Source organism: Plodia interpunctella, chromosome 15, assembly GCF_027563975.2.
Source record: "Plodia interpunctella isolate USDA-ARS_2022_Savannah chromosome 15, ilPloInte3.2, whole genome shotgun sequence".
In the NCBI taxonomy this organism is placed as follows: Eukaryota; Metazoa; Arthropoda; class Insecta; order Lepidoptera; family Pyralidae; genus Plodia; species Plodia interpunctella.
Window position 1 is genome coordinate 3,590,896 of NC_071308.1, and position 13,392 is coordinate 3,604,287.

Genomic DNA, 13,392 nt, shown 5'->3' on the forward strand with positions numbered 1-13,392 from the left:
ATTAGATTTACCATATTTTTGAATCTATTCCTCTTGTAAGTTGGAATTTATTAGGCAAAAGATTTATTCCTAAATCCTATATTCACATATAATGATAAAAATAAATAGTTCTTCAATATACATTTATTTATAAACACACATAGCATATTTTTATAAATTATCTATTAACCTAAATATTGAATAAATGGTGTAGTCGAATTTTCAAAAGTAACGTTAAAAAGTTATTTCTAATCGAGAACTACGGTCATGATTACGAGAAAACATAAACGCCTTTCCTTTAATTGTCCTTATCTAGACGTATAAAAAAGACAATGACAACAAGAGAATGAGGATTAACGCGAGTGAATTCGCTGTATGCCTAGGGAATTCGGACCACGTGGCCAGAACGGCTCGAACATGCGCACAACTAACTAGTACAGAACAAATTGAAAAATTGATAAGAATATAAAACAAATTACCAAATCCATTGACTACGCAAAAATTTTTGTTTAACTGATTAGTTAAGTATTTTTATTCTGTGATGAATTTCTAAATTGTAAGATTAGTAGAATATAGTGTAATAATAATAAGTATAATTTTCGGGCTGAAAAGGGCTAAATTTAGGTGACTCAGATAAGTCACATAAATTATCTATTGTACCCATGGAATTAGTAGGTACTTTGTATAACGAGTACTTACCTACTAATTCCATGATTGTACCATATGTTTGACTATTACCCATAAAGAAAATTTTCATTTCGTTTTAACACAAACGTCAAATTTTACTTTGAAAACTAACATACCATCAGCGCCAGCGCCCCTAGCAGCGAATCCACTCGTGTTTCCCTCATTATATCCTTGCTTTTGAAAATTCAAACGAAAAACGTCTAAAACAAATCAGACGTAACCAAAACAAAGAAAACTAAAGACAATGGTCTAGCCTATTGAAATGACATAGGACATTTCCAAATAAGTTCTCGGCCTATCCCTTTGTATGCCATATAATAGCATACAAAATGGCAGAGCGTTGTAAAACTGGACACATGTCGAGGGACAAACTCTGTCCCATTTCCTTTTATGTAATTCTAATACGCGTTTTTTCATGAGTGTACATACGAAAGATTCTTTTATCTATTACGTTCGGTAACGTTCTTGTAAGAAGATACGACGTAGTCTATAGTTTCCTCTGTCTAGGAATCCTAAGCCCTGATAAAATAAGGTAGCTCGTCCAACTTAGCGGGGTAGTCTCGTATCCAGTCTCCTCCCTTGTGTTTCCTGTCCGGGTCTCCCTCGGCCAGCCACGTGCCGGCGGGGAGGTAGACGTCACGCGACCGCGCGCCTCGCTCCACTACGGGTGCCACTAGGATCGAGTCTCCTAACAAGTACTCTGGAAAAAATATCAAATAAAATATGATTTTACTGCCAATACGTAAAGTAGTAGTTTCGGTGGCGCAGTGGTAAAGTGCTTGCTTTTAAAAAGGTTCGATCCCCGATAGGGCATAATGGAAAATGATCTTTATCTGATTGGCCCGGGTCTTGGATGTTTATCTATATATGTATATGTTATAAAATATAGTATCGTTGAGTTAGTATCCCATAACACAAGTCTCGAACTTACTTTGGGGCTTGCTCAATCTGTGGGACTTGTCCTAATATATTTATTTATTTATGTTTTTGAAATTATACCCTAAGATATCTGCTGAATGAATGTACAACATGGAGGAGGAGGTCTTAGCCAAGCAGTGGGACACGAATCCAGGTCAATTAAAATGATAGAGACAAGTTGTAACATTTTTCACTCTTCCAGTGTGTTATTGCTAACACTAGTGTCAGATATACAAGTCGCCTAAATGCATTTGACATAGCTTTTAGCCATATAGTGGCAGGCAAGTGGTACGCATAAAAACTGGTAAAGTAAGTAGTCAACCACTGAACAGTTGTAACAATTTTTTTGACGTGGCGATAACATTGATGCTGGTAATACTATAATATGATTTGTTTGCGACGGAAACAATTCATATTATAGTATTACGACGGAATAAATAGATCGATTACATTTTGCATGCTTGCTACAAAATATACACGTAAACTAAATTAAGTTTACGTGTATATTTTGTTACCGTACCATCGTACCATCTGTTTACTTGCAAATAGATGTTGATTGATTGAAGTTGCTCCACGTTCTTAAATGTGAACGACGTTGTGATAGATTGATAAAAAACTACGAAATACCTACCATCCCAAATATCATGTGCTGTTGTGTCGTTGGGCGCCACCCACCAAATGGGAGGGTTGACGGGCGCGCCTGTTTCCATTGACTTCCGACACGTCGCTATTATCTTAGGCGCGAATTTTGCGTGCAGGTCCACGAACTTCTTACATATCGCTATCGTCTGAAAAGACAAAGTTATTATTGTGAAGATCCACAACAAAAGGTGCCTTTTGAATGGAGAAGTCGCTTAAGACTTGCTTGTTGTTATTATAGACGTGCAGAATATGTGCGTAAGGACTGCCTTACGTATGGCACCCATTTTCGTGGAACATAACATTAAATGAACTTATTTCGTGAATAAAAGCGAAAGATGCGAAGCGTTAGGCCATAACTAGATGTCATTACACTTTTTGATTCTATGATGAATGCGTTCTTGCAATCCTTACATATTATAAAACAAAGTCATTTATCACGACCAGACAGACGTCTGGTCGTGATAAACTTAAAAACTACTGCACGGATTTTCATTCGGTTTTCACCAATAGATAATTGATTTCTGAGGAAGGTTTAGGTGTATAATTTATTTTGTTTTTACCCGAGTGACGCCGGGACCGCGCGTTAGTACTGAATATTTTTCATTTTTACGTCAAACAAATTAAAAAATATATTTTTACCTCGTTATCAAACTCCCAAGGCACGTACGAGAACTGCATGCTGGGCATAAACACGTTCGCCTGTAGCCACCGTATGAAAAGTTCCTTGGTCGGGGGCTCAATGTAACCATTGCCTCCGATCATGTCTGGCAACACTAGGCCATAGCCGTTCATGTTCATTTGCAGGAGGGTCGTGATCACAGTGGGGAGCCCGTTCTCGAAGGTCCAATAGGTGTCTTTGTCGATCATGCGCACGAAGACTGGAAGGTCTTGGGTTCTGTAGATGATACAAGAGTTTATTTTTAATTTTTCTTTGTCGTGTTCATTTGTTTTGTGGCCAGCGTATCGTTAAACTATATTTTTCGCTTATTCTAAATGTAAGGTTATGAAAAGAATTTTCACACATAGTTTAGGTCATAGGCTGGATTTTACTTAAGTTTGTATTTATAAAAAAAAATACGGCACAAAATTTATGAATAAAAAGTGGCGTAACGCCAGATGGCATTCTCTACGAGTCAACTATTAGACCCAACAGATATAGCAAGGTGGTGTCATAAAGCGAATCTAACCATTGACATCTAAAAATATTTTTTTTTAAAAGACTAAGCTATTTTTTTTAAGCTTCAAGTCTGTTCAAAACGTTACCTGTATCCAGTTCTGACTTCCACCATGGGTCCAAACTGTGACACCGCGCGGACGTAGTCAGCTGTGATGATCCCCGGCTGATCTCTCACATCCCTCTGCAGTACCGGTATCTAAAATACAGAGTACATTTTTATTATGCTGTATCCACACTATCGACGAACTCGGAGAGATGTTGAAGCGAAAGAACGTTCCTGAATTGCGTGGGTAGTATGTATGTAAGCTATTTTTTATTTTTAAAAAACCAGCAATGTACTTCCAAACCATCACTTTTTGCGAACTAGTGTGGAGCTAGCATTAAGTTACTTTGCATTATTTACTTTCTTTGTTATCGAATGTGTTATAAATTTATTCAGGTATCTGACGTGACTTACAAATGCCTACCGCCAACGCATTGAGTAAAGGTTGGACAATGTATTAAGATGTATTTATATATATGAGAAATATATATAAGTTGTATAAGAGAATACATAAAAAAGTTAGTGAAACATTGAAACTTTTATTTTAAAAAATGTCTTTGAAATGAGTTTACTGCAGTGGCATTAACCAAAATATAATAAATAAGTAAATGAAAAGTAATGAAGATAAAATTGGTCACCTGAGGAGACCAGCTAGATTCCCCACTGTCGAATTTGAAGCTGTCGATACCGGTAGCTTCCTGCAGACTTTTCAATCGCTCGATGTACCAGTTACGAGCGTCCTGCTTCGTGAAATCGATGTACGCTGTCGTCGTCTCGTTGTCGTTCCACCAGCTCGTTTCCACTGATCCGTATTCTGATGATACTAGGTATCTAAATAAATATAAAGCGTCGGAATTGTAAAGTGGTACTCGTTGTCTGGTTGGTGGCCGCAAGAAATACACATTTTCAATAGAGACTTATGACATTATAATAATTTCCTGCATCTGCTGAATTTTAATTTCACGTAACATTTTTTTGTAGTTAGGTATTATAGGTTTGTAAAAGTTGTATAGGCATATTATTCAAACAAATTGGGACGATTGTTGTAATTTATGTATTAAGTAGTTTACCTACTGTCACATTTATTCAACTAGAAAAAAAGATAACAAAAATGACTTCGTTACAAAAATGACAGACTTTAATTTTAGAAAATGTAATTAAAAAAGTGCGGCCGTAGAATGAAGGGGAATCCGGTACCGGAGCGTAAATCCCCAAAATATTTGGGGATCCTATAATTAATTACAGATCTATCTTAATAGATAAATAGGAGATTAAAATTTATTTTAATCTTTACACATTAGAATATAATCTACCAATCTTTCAGTTTGACATACAAGACCATGACAAGACATTATCAAGAACCAAAATAATAGACAAACAGAATGAAAGAGTACCGAAATGAAAATAAAAAAAAACGTTAAAACATAAAAGTGTTACACTACTTATTAGTATATGTTTTATTGTCCATCTTTGAATGGCAATATAAAGCAACAACTAAACAACTGCAACTAAAAACAGCAAAATTTTCTCTCTACGCCTTACATTATGAATGTAGGTTGTTGAAAATTTATCATAGTTATTACTTACCCTTTGTCCAACGCCTCTGTATAATAAGGCTCGCAGTTTTTATTGATGAAAGGGTGCGTCCAAATTGTCACTCTGAAACCTTTTTTCTTCAGATTATCTACTGTGTTCTTCATATTCGGAAACCTCTTCTTGTCTACTGTTTGCGATCCGTAACACGTCTCCCAAAGATCGTCAATCTCCAGTTGACTATTGGAAAAACCATTGGCTTTGATTTCATCAGCGAATTTCAGTACCACATCATGATTGACATCTCTTTTATACCTCGCCCAAGTAGACCAGATTGGATGCGTGATCATCCTCTCATCTGGTATGCCACTGGTTTTATTCAAGTACTTATCGACAGCATATTCATGCGCTTTTCGAACATCCTCGAAAATTCCAATGGCGTAAATTAAATCGTTGCGTTCTCGTTTGTTTGTGTACGGTGCTTTGATTTGTGCGATGAAGCAGGCCGCGTTTTTTTCCAAGTCGTTTTGGTCGACAAATAGTGGGACTTTTTTGTCGAAATAGTAGAACACTCCGTCGGAGTTCAACCAATAGGGCTCGGCGACTCCGCAGTTGTCTGCTTCTTTGGTTACGTATGAGTAGTTTGGTAGGACAAGCCGCTCAATGGGCCAATACTGTCGCTTTTGTTGTGGTCCCCCGTACCAGTGCTTGGAACCTGATGACAATTATACTATGTAAGTACTATGACAAAAGTTCACACAGTAGCTACTTATGGGTCGGCATTGAGCTGATGAGACACAGTACATATGGTAAATCGAAATTTGAAGCACCTCTAACACTTATTTAATTTAATTCATATTTTGCCTAATTTTTTAAAAACAAAAATAAAGAAATCACATGTCACAGTTTTCCTAAATTTAAGATCACTTTACAAAATCAACAACATTTCTGTGAATAGAAAGTAAACAAGAAAATATGGGGCTCATTGCGTTTCACTTAGACTTAATCCGTCTTTCGGCGCGTCCCGCGAGGCTACGCAGGGACACGCCCTCCGCAGGGATCTACAAAGTGATGTCTTTCCTAAATTTAATCAACTTGTCAACCTTTTGGACTTTATACGCTAAGTCTTACCTGCCAATGTTCATCTTGCGTCTTTTTACAAAATCCTCGACTGCTATACAGGGTAATATTTTATTAATTACACAAATTTTCATAAAATTTGATCCAACAGCGTTCTAAAGAAGTTTGCGTGTTGGTGTGACTTTCAGTACGTGTATCGCTGTTGTATGATACTGAGAAACGTCTTGATGCTAACAAATAATGATCAAATATGACGAAATTATCACTATTATTATTGTAAGAATGTTCAGCACCTAACTCACCTAGGTTGACGCAGTCCTCTAACCTCTCTCCCTTGGGCGCCTCCCAAGTGAGAGTGATGACTTGGCCTCTCCTCTCTTCGGCTACCTCCTCTGTGCTGATCCTGACCGTAGTGTCTTTGGCAAACTGAATCACTACGTCTTCGTCTTGGACCACATCCTTAATAGCACCCGTGCGGCGGCCGATCACCGATATTACTTCGGTTATGCCTTCTGGTAAAATAAAATTAATATCAATATTATGTCATGGATAGATGTTAAATATTAGAGAGAGAGAGCACGAAACTTTTTAAGTTTCGCTATTATTTATGTATGGTATTAGTGAATTTTGTGTTAAGAATGTACAAAATCGAGAAATGTCAGAAAATGCAACATTCGAGTTCGCATCAGCAGCAAAGTCATCAAAGCATATGACTAGCTACGCCTCGGGCTGCGGTCACGTGGAAATTTCTGATAAAACCAAGTTATATGTTAAACCAGCTTATATTCTAACCATGTACCAAATCCGTCCAGTAGAATTTGAGTGAAAGAGTAATAATACATACACATCGTCACAAACTTAAGTATTTATAATTATTATGATATTAATATTTTTTCTTTTTACTTCTCGTCAAAACAAAGTTGAGTCCCCCGAATGGATTGTTTTCGAGACGGAGTTTGATTCCCGGCACGTCCAGCACCGTGATGTCCACAGCCGCTCCATGTGCGAGTGAGACGAATGCCGCAATCACTGCCAACAATATTCAAAAATAAAATTTAGGTGATAGGTAAGTAAAATATAAATCAATACAGTGTATCAGCGTTGTACTTCATATAGACATCTAAATTGTGTAAAGAATATTTTACTTGTATTGTGTTGGTCTTCCTATTCTTGGTAAACAATGTATTATTTCAGTGCTAATATAATAGTACAACGCTTTTAATTATCTAGTCATCTACCTTCCTGTCAAATTTCAAATTTTTAGGCACATACATTATTGCGCCGTATCAGCCGTATCAATAATACGGGGCCCGGGCTTTAAGAGGCCCCCAAAAATGAAGTTAGCCCCTAAAGTAAGTTCGAAACTTGCGTTATCGTTATGCCTTATTAACGATACTATATTCTATAGAATATATGTATACCATATATGGTATACCATATATGGTATACCATATATATTGTATCTATCTATCTATATAAAGGTCAGGTCAATCTGAAAAAGACAATTTTCCATGGTGACCTGCCCGGAGTTCGGACCCGTGACCTCCAGTGTAGCAGTCCAGCGTGATGACCAATTAGGCCACGGAGGTCGTCATGTAATCATAATAATTACGTTGTCATACAAACTAAACGAACATAAAACATTTCATGCTGAATCGTAGATTACTGCTTCAAAATTTAGTTGCAAGATTTTACCCGAACAAACATCCACACTAATTAATATAAATGTGAAAGTGTGTTTGTTTTTGCGTCAAAATGAAGCAACGGTCTGATGTTGTTGACGATGATGTGATGCGCGTACAAACATACTAACAAAATTGTTTTAGCTCTTATTTTTTCGTAAATATCTCCTATGTATGGACATAGTCAAGTTACAGTTTTATTGTAAGTATATATATAGATTGATGATAAGTAAATTGAATATTATGGTCGAAATGAAGCATGACATGAAAAATACTTATTTTTCAAAATTTCAATTCGAACGATAGTCGAAATCACCACATCGAGAAAACAAATTATGTCCGTATGAAGTCCATCAAAATACTTTGCTATCTTATCAAGTTGCTAAAAAATCTCTATAGCGCGATCTATAAAGGCAAAGTGCCATCTAATGGGAATGGTGAAAAGCGGGCGTATGCACTCATTTTGTACGAAACTAATTAGGTACAAATAATATACCTTTTTTTCTGTGATATACGTATAAATTATTATAAATCCCAAATTTCATGATTCTAGGTCATCGGGAAGTACCTATATAGGTTTTGATTCCTTTGTGAAATCGCAAAATACACTAATTATTATGTATGGAATAAATTACAATTAATATACCTTTTTGTGATGTAACTATAAATTACCGATTTTCAGATTTTTTTATTGGTTAGGTTTGGTTATAGGTTTTGATTCCCTTGTGAAATCGTAAAAAAACGCAAAAATATGCGACAAAAACGGTCATATTTTTTGATCGCATTAACGTAAAAGTTTGATTTTTTCCCAGCTGAAAGAGACCGTAGACCTGGGTATTTGGTATACTTGATACCTTTTTCTTTTGAATTTCAACTTGATACCTTTACGCGTTTCTGAGAATAAGGGTATTGCCAGACGAACAGACAAATGGACAACGAAGTGATCCTGGATTCAAATGTACAAATTTGGCCTTTCTTCAATTTTGTTTTAGTTTTTTAATTATCCTACGGGAACCTGACTATTTACCGGGATGAAATGTAAATAAGATGTTTACCCGGTATATAAGGTACCTACATATTTCAAGCAAATCGGTACAGTAGATTTCGAGTGATGCGCGTTCAGACAGACAGACAGACAAAAATTTCGAAAACTATATTTTCGCCATCTATATCAGTAACCAAGTATATAACATGAAAGAATAAAAAAAATCCAATGTACAAATTTGATCTTTCTTCAATTTTATTATATTGATGATGACTAAAATTTTTATGTTTATATGTAGATAAATAATCCAATCACGTGTAGTGTATAAAACACGCGATTTTAAATTTGCGATATAAAATGATTGAAAAACTAGTTCGATACACTGTAATCTACCGCACTTAGACAGACTGTCGTTTTTTCCCGCCCATTGTTATCGTAATTGCGACCCAATCAGTACTTTTTTCACAGATTATAAAGAATCTACGTCATTAAATGATGGTTGTTCTATTTTATATAACGTTTCCAGTAATTTTGTAAACACTCATCAACGATTTCCGGATTTGTCAATTACCATGCGTTATTTAAATTTATTTTGTTATAATTAATAATTTAATTTGGTACCTACTTAATTAAAAAAATATATAAAAACCATTGGTCGTTTTGTAAAAATTCTTCTAAAACATTTGCTACCAGGACAAGCCATTTCCTAAAAAAATATTATACGGCAATACTAAAACACTAAAATACTAATTTCCAATTCACTATATAGGTATTAGGTGATTTTCGTGTTGATTGCGACTGAAGTGGAAAATTCCAAGTTTCTTTGGTTATTTCAATAATATAGCGTATTTACCTATTTTTGGATAAAACAATATTCAGTCTATTATTAGATACAAGCGATTTAAACATAACTTTCGCTTTCAATTAGGTATGTCTACGCCTACCTGCGCGATGTTTCTTTTCTACAAAAACAAATGCCAATCCATCAATTTTAGCTGTTGTTACCTTTAAATGTATTTGCTCGTGATTTGACAGCCCTAAATAAAAAAATCTTTGTCGAACACCGAGTGTAATTATTTATAATATGTATTCAGACAAGATCTTACAAGGTACTTATGCTGTAATCTGTTAGTGTTTATTTTTGTTATTACGGAAATGAAATAAAAGTTATAATTTTAAAATGGGGGTTTTGGTTTAAGCCAAATCTCTATCCATCCTCCTACACACATTCATCGTATTTCAGTCATGTTCTGAGATTATTGAATTCTATTTCTTGTCGATTATGGATGATGAATTAAAGATTATGCTAGCGCCACTTAGAATGGTGGGAGTTAATGAAGTGGGAGTAACGCATTTTTTTCAAGATAAATGTTTTTATTTGATATAGCTAACAACAGATGATATTCATAAATTTATCAAAATTTGCATATTAATTACATATGGTACGGTGCGATTAGTCACACACATTTTTCAATTTGTTTTCGTATTAGTTGTATCAAAAGGTTGTCTGAGACGTTTGGTTGGCTGGTTACTATTAGTTGATCGATTCTAATACTTATCTCAAGCTTAAATGTAATAATTTTACATTATTCATATTCATTACATTTCTTCTTTTTTACAATTTTTAAATCAATGTTCTTGCTTAGACATGTAAGGGCGCAAAGGAAAAAAAATCCTGTCATTTTCAGTCCAATAATTCTGACGGACCAAAATTTTCTCTACATTTTCGCCTATGTAATCCTATTTCTGAAAGAGTTGGCTCATATCTGCGTCCTTCAGGCCGATTTGCATTTATGATTTATTTTACCTACCTATATCAATCAGTAATCATAAATCAAAATTACAAAACCCGAAATATTTGATACTTTGTACATATGCTGAGTAGTTTTTCAGTAATTTTTCACTAATATTTGTTAGATGTTAGAGTTTTAAGTATGTAGGTATTGTAATATTAGAAGTAATTCAGTTTTACATATAGAGTATTGTTAGTACATGGAAAACCTACAAAAGCTTCCATTATAAATCTATAATGAAAGATGAACAAAAGAATCTGAAAAATATTATTTTCCATCCTATAAAAAATATTATATGTCCGTATGACCATCAGGCTAAGTCTTTATTAATACTTAATCATTTATTGTATTTATAATAAATGTATACTTACAGAGTAGCCTCCCTCCCATGTCGGCTTCTAGACCTGAACTGGCGGATACCCAAGCCTACATCATTATTATGTGGTTAAAGTGTTAAAGTAGCAGTGATAAATCATTATAACACTTAGTAATTATTGCAGTGCTCTAAAGGAGTTTGTTCATTGGCGGTTGGAATCTGGACGTCATTACTGTGCCGAAAATTTATTTAGTTTCACCTATACTGATTTTTGTCTGTCTATAATCAAATCAAGTTAAATTTTACCTACTCACGTCGCTACAGTTTCCATAATGATGCATCATTGCATGGCATCCAATAAGGGTTAACCTCAATGGTTTACAGCACGGACTTGTTTTATTATCTCACGAGAAAAGCTTATAGTAAAACGAAATTCTTGAAAATACTTATTAGTATCTGAGGACTGAAAATTGGTTTTTGCGCATAAATTTGCATAAAATTAAAATGAACGTAGTAAACGAAAAATATTTTTAATAAAATTTAATAAAACCTACTCTCAAATGTCTGCCGTCATAAAGAAGAGGGGCGTATCTGATAAAAATGTCAAACGGGAAAAAAAAAACTGATGGTTTTCTTTGACATTGTGCTGTCAATACCAGATTTAAAATATTTATAATTTTTTGTAGTATTTAAAAAGGTAACACCTTGATACAACTTTTTAAGAGCATTTTTTAAAATTTATTTGTTAATTTTATTACTTATTTGGCTTTTTCCGTTTATTCTTAGTAAAACAATATATAAAAAATGCGTACATTAACGTGGAAGGCCGCATCTTCACAGATGATTACACACACTGCTAGTTAGCATTAATTAAAATAAAAAATCATCGAAATGACATTTTTATTAAAATTAATACAATTTAGAATTTCAATTTAGAATTTCTACAATTTATAATTTAGGCGTTTCAGGTAACGGTAAACCACGGTAAACTTACGTTATTTTAAATAAAAATTGAATGAAGAATTTGCCTTTTGCTATGTCGATTAAAACGTTTATTTTAGAGTACGTTATTAATCCTTTCATTATGTAAGCATTCGTTTGTGAAAATATACAATAATGTAGCATATTCGGGTGCAGAAATATTGGGAAAAATAGTTTTCCATAAGATAAAAAAACTTCGAAAACTATGGGTTACGCCTCACGCTGTAAAACTTGCAAACCAATAAACGGTCGAAAAGAAGCTCGGAACACTTCATACGTGAAGACTTATTAAGATATATCAGTTTATGACCACAGTTATCTAAATAATGCAGAACATAACCTAAAATAGTGTTATTATTTTCAGGATAATCCACTAAATCCTTTCTTTTTCCTTTAAATTCGCATCTTGATTGCGTAGAAGGTATTTTTGGTCGTAAATCTGCAACAATATTGAAAATTGGCGCTTTTTGCCCATATTGGCAATGTTTGTGTACCTTAGTTGTACCAGTAGCGCCATCTGCGCAGAGCTTTGCGTAATATTCAATGTTATTCTGTGACCACAGGGCCAACGCGCTGTGTCGCGCAGACTCGTGTGAATTCCTGCAATAAAATCTCGCACAGCAAGTACGCAAGTGTGTAATATTCTTTATAAAGAATGATCATTATAATGATCACTATAAAAAAGTGTCGCGCGACCGTTTCGGCCATGCAAATCTCGACGTATATAACAAGCAGTAGGTTGATACAAAAAACCCTAAGCTTGTGCGTAAACTGTTGATACACAATAGATGTAGAGTATTTCACAAGCGCATCAACCAAAGAATGTTCATGCAGGGTAACTTGATTTAACGTGGCGTGTGGTTTCCGCCCAAAATTAGCACTACTTCATAACATATCCGTACCCGTAATACGTGGGGACTAAGGCAAAAGAATAGTCATGACATCTAATTACAACCGGAATTAAACTAGGAACACGTGAGGATCAGACGACTTCTTATAAATCACTACATATTTTAAAACAAAGTCCTCTGCCGCATCTGTCTGTTTGTTAGCAATAAACAAAAACTACCGGTAAAATTTTTATACTGTTTTCACCAATACATAGTGTGATTCCTAAGGAAGGTTTTGGTATATCATTTATTATGTTTTTAATCAAGCGGAGCCAGGGCGAGCCGCTAGTAAGATATAATCCAGTCGTTACAACCCAAGTTCGCGTATGTAAACAATTCGAGGATAAGTGGTCGGAATTTGAAAAACACTCTACGCCACTTCAGCTCACACAATTTGGTTGCATGTTTACGTGAGCTAATGGGAAAATACTTTCCTTGCTGGATCGTTACTTCGGATTAATTCCCTCATTTGATTTGTGAACGAATTCTGGGCGTAGAGTCAGCCGATTTGTCAGTCTATTTCGCCACTTTCTCATAAAATATCATATTGAAATCTGACATAATTACAAAAAAGTCTTCTGCCGCGTATGTCTGTCCCCAAACTCAAAAAGCACGGATTTTCATGCGGTTTTCACCAGATAGTCCTGAGAAATGTTATGTTTTAACCTAGGCGAAACCGCGTCCCG

At 34.9% G+C, this 13,392-nt stretch overlaps 1 protein-coding gene across 2 annotated transcripts; it reads right to left on the bottom strand.

Moving 5' to 3' along the window:
- Positions 1 to 105: 105 nt before the first annotated feature.
- LOC128675781 (myogenesis-regulating glycosidase-like) lies at positions 106 to 10,986 on the bottom strand. Of its 2 annotated transcripts, none has more exons than XM_053755447.2 (9): positions 10,891 to 10,986; positions 6,963 to 7,088; positions 6,353 to 6,571; positions 5,034 to 5,694; positions 4,085 to 4,277; positions 3,490 to 3,599; positions 2,866 to 3,121; positions 2,216 to 2,372; positions 106 to 1,366 (listed from the first exon to the last, which is right to left on the bottom strand). In XM_053755447.2, exons 1-9 carry the CDS (start codon positions 10,907 to 10,909, stop codon positions 1,179 to 1,181), a joined length of 1,929 nt encoding a protein of 642 aa, XP_053611422.1. In that variant the 5' UTR covers positions 10,910 to 10,986; the 3' UTR covers positions 106 to 1,178. The 2 variants fall into 2 exon arrangements, with proteins under 2 accessions (XP_053611422.1, XP_053611423.1); XM_053755448.2 differs by having other exon boundaries at positions 6,362 to 6,571; positions 10,891 to 10,985.
- Positions 10,987 to 13,392: the final 2,406 nt, after the last annotated feature.

Bases quoted from the DNA above. Each gene is read 5' to 3' on its own strand.
- LOC128675781 (XM_053755447.2), bottom strand. The intron at 3,122-3,489 runs GTAACGTTTTGA...TATCATCTACAG, and splicing joins GAAGTCAGAACTGGATACAG to AACCCAAGACCTTCCAGTCT. The intron at 1,367-2,215 runs GTAGGTATTTCG...TATTTTTTCCAG, and splicing joins AGCACATGATATTTGGGATG to AGTACTTGTTAGGAGACTCG.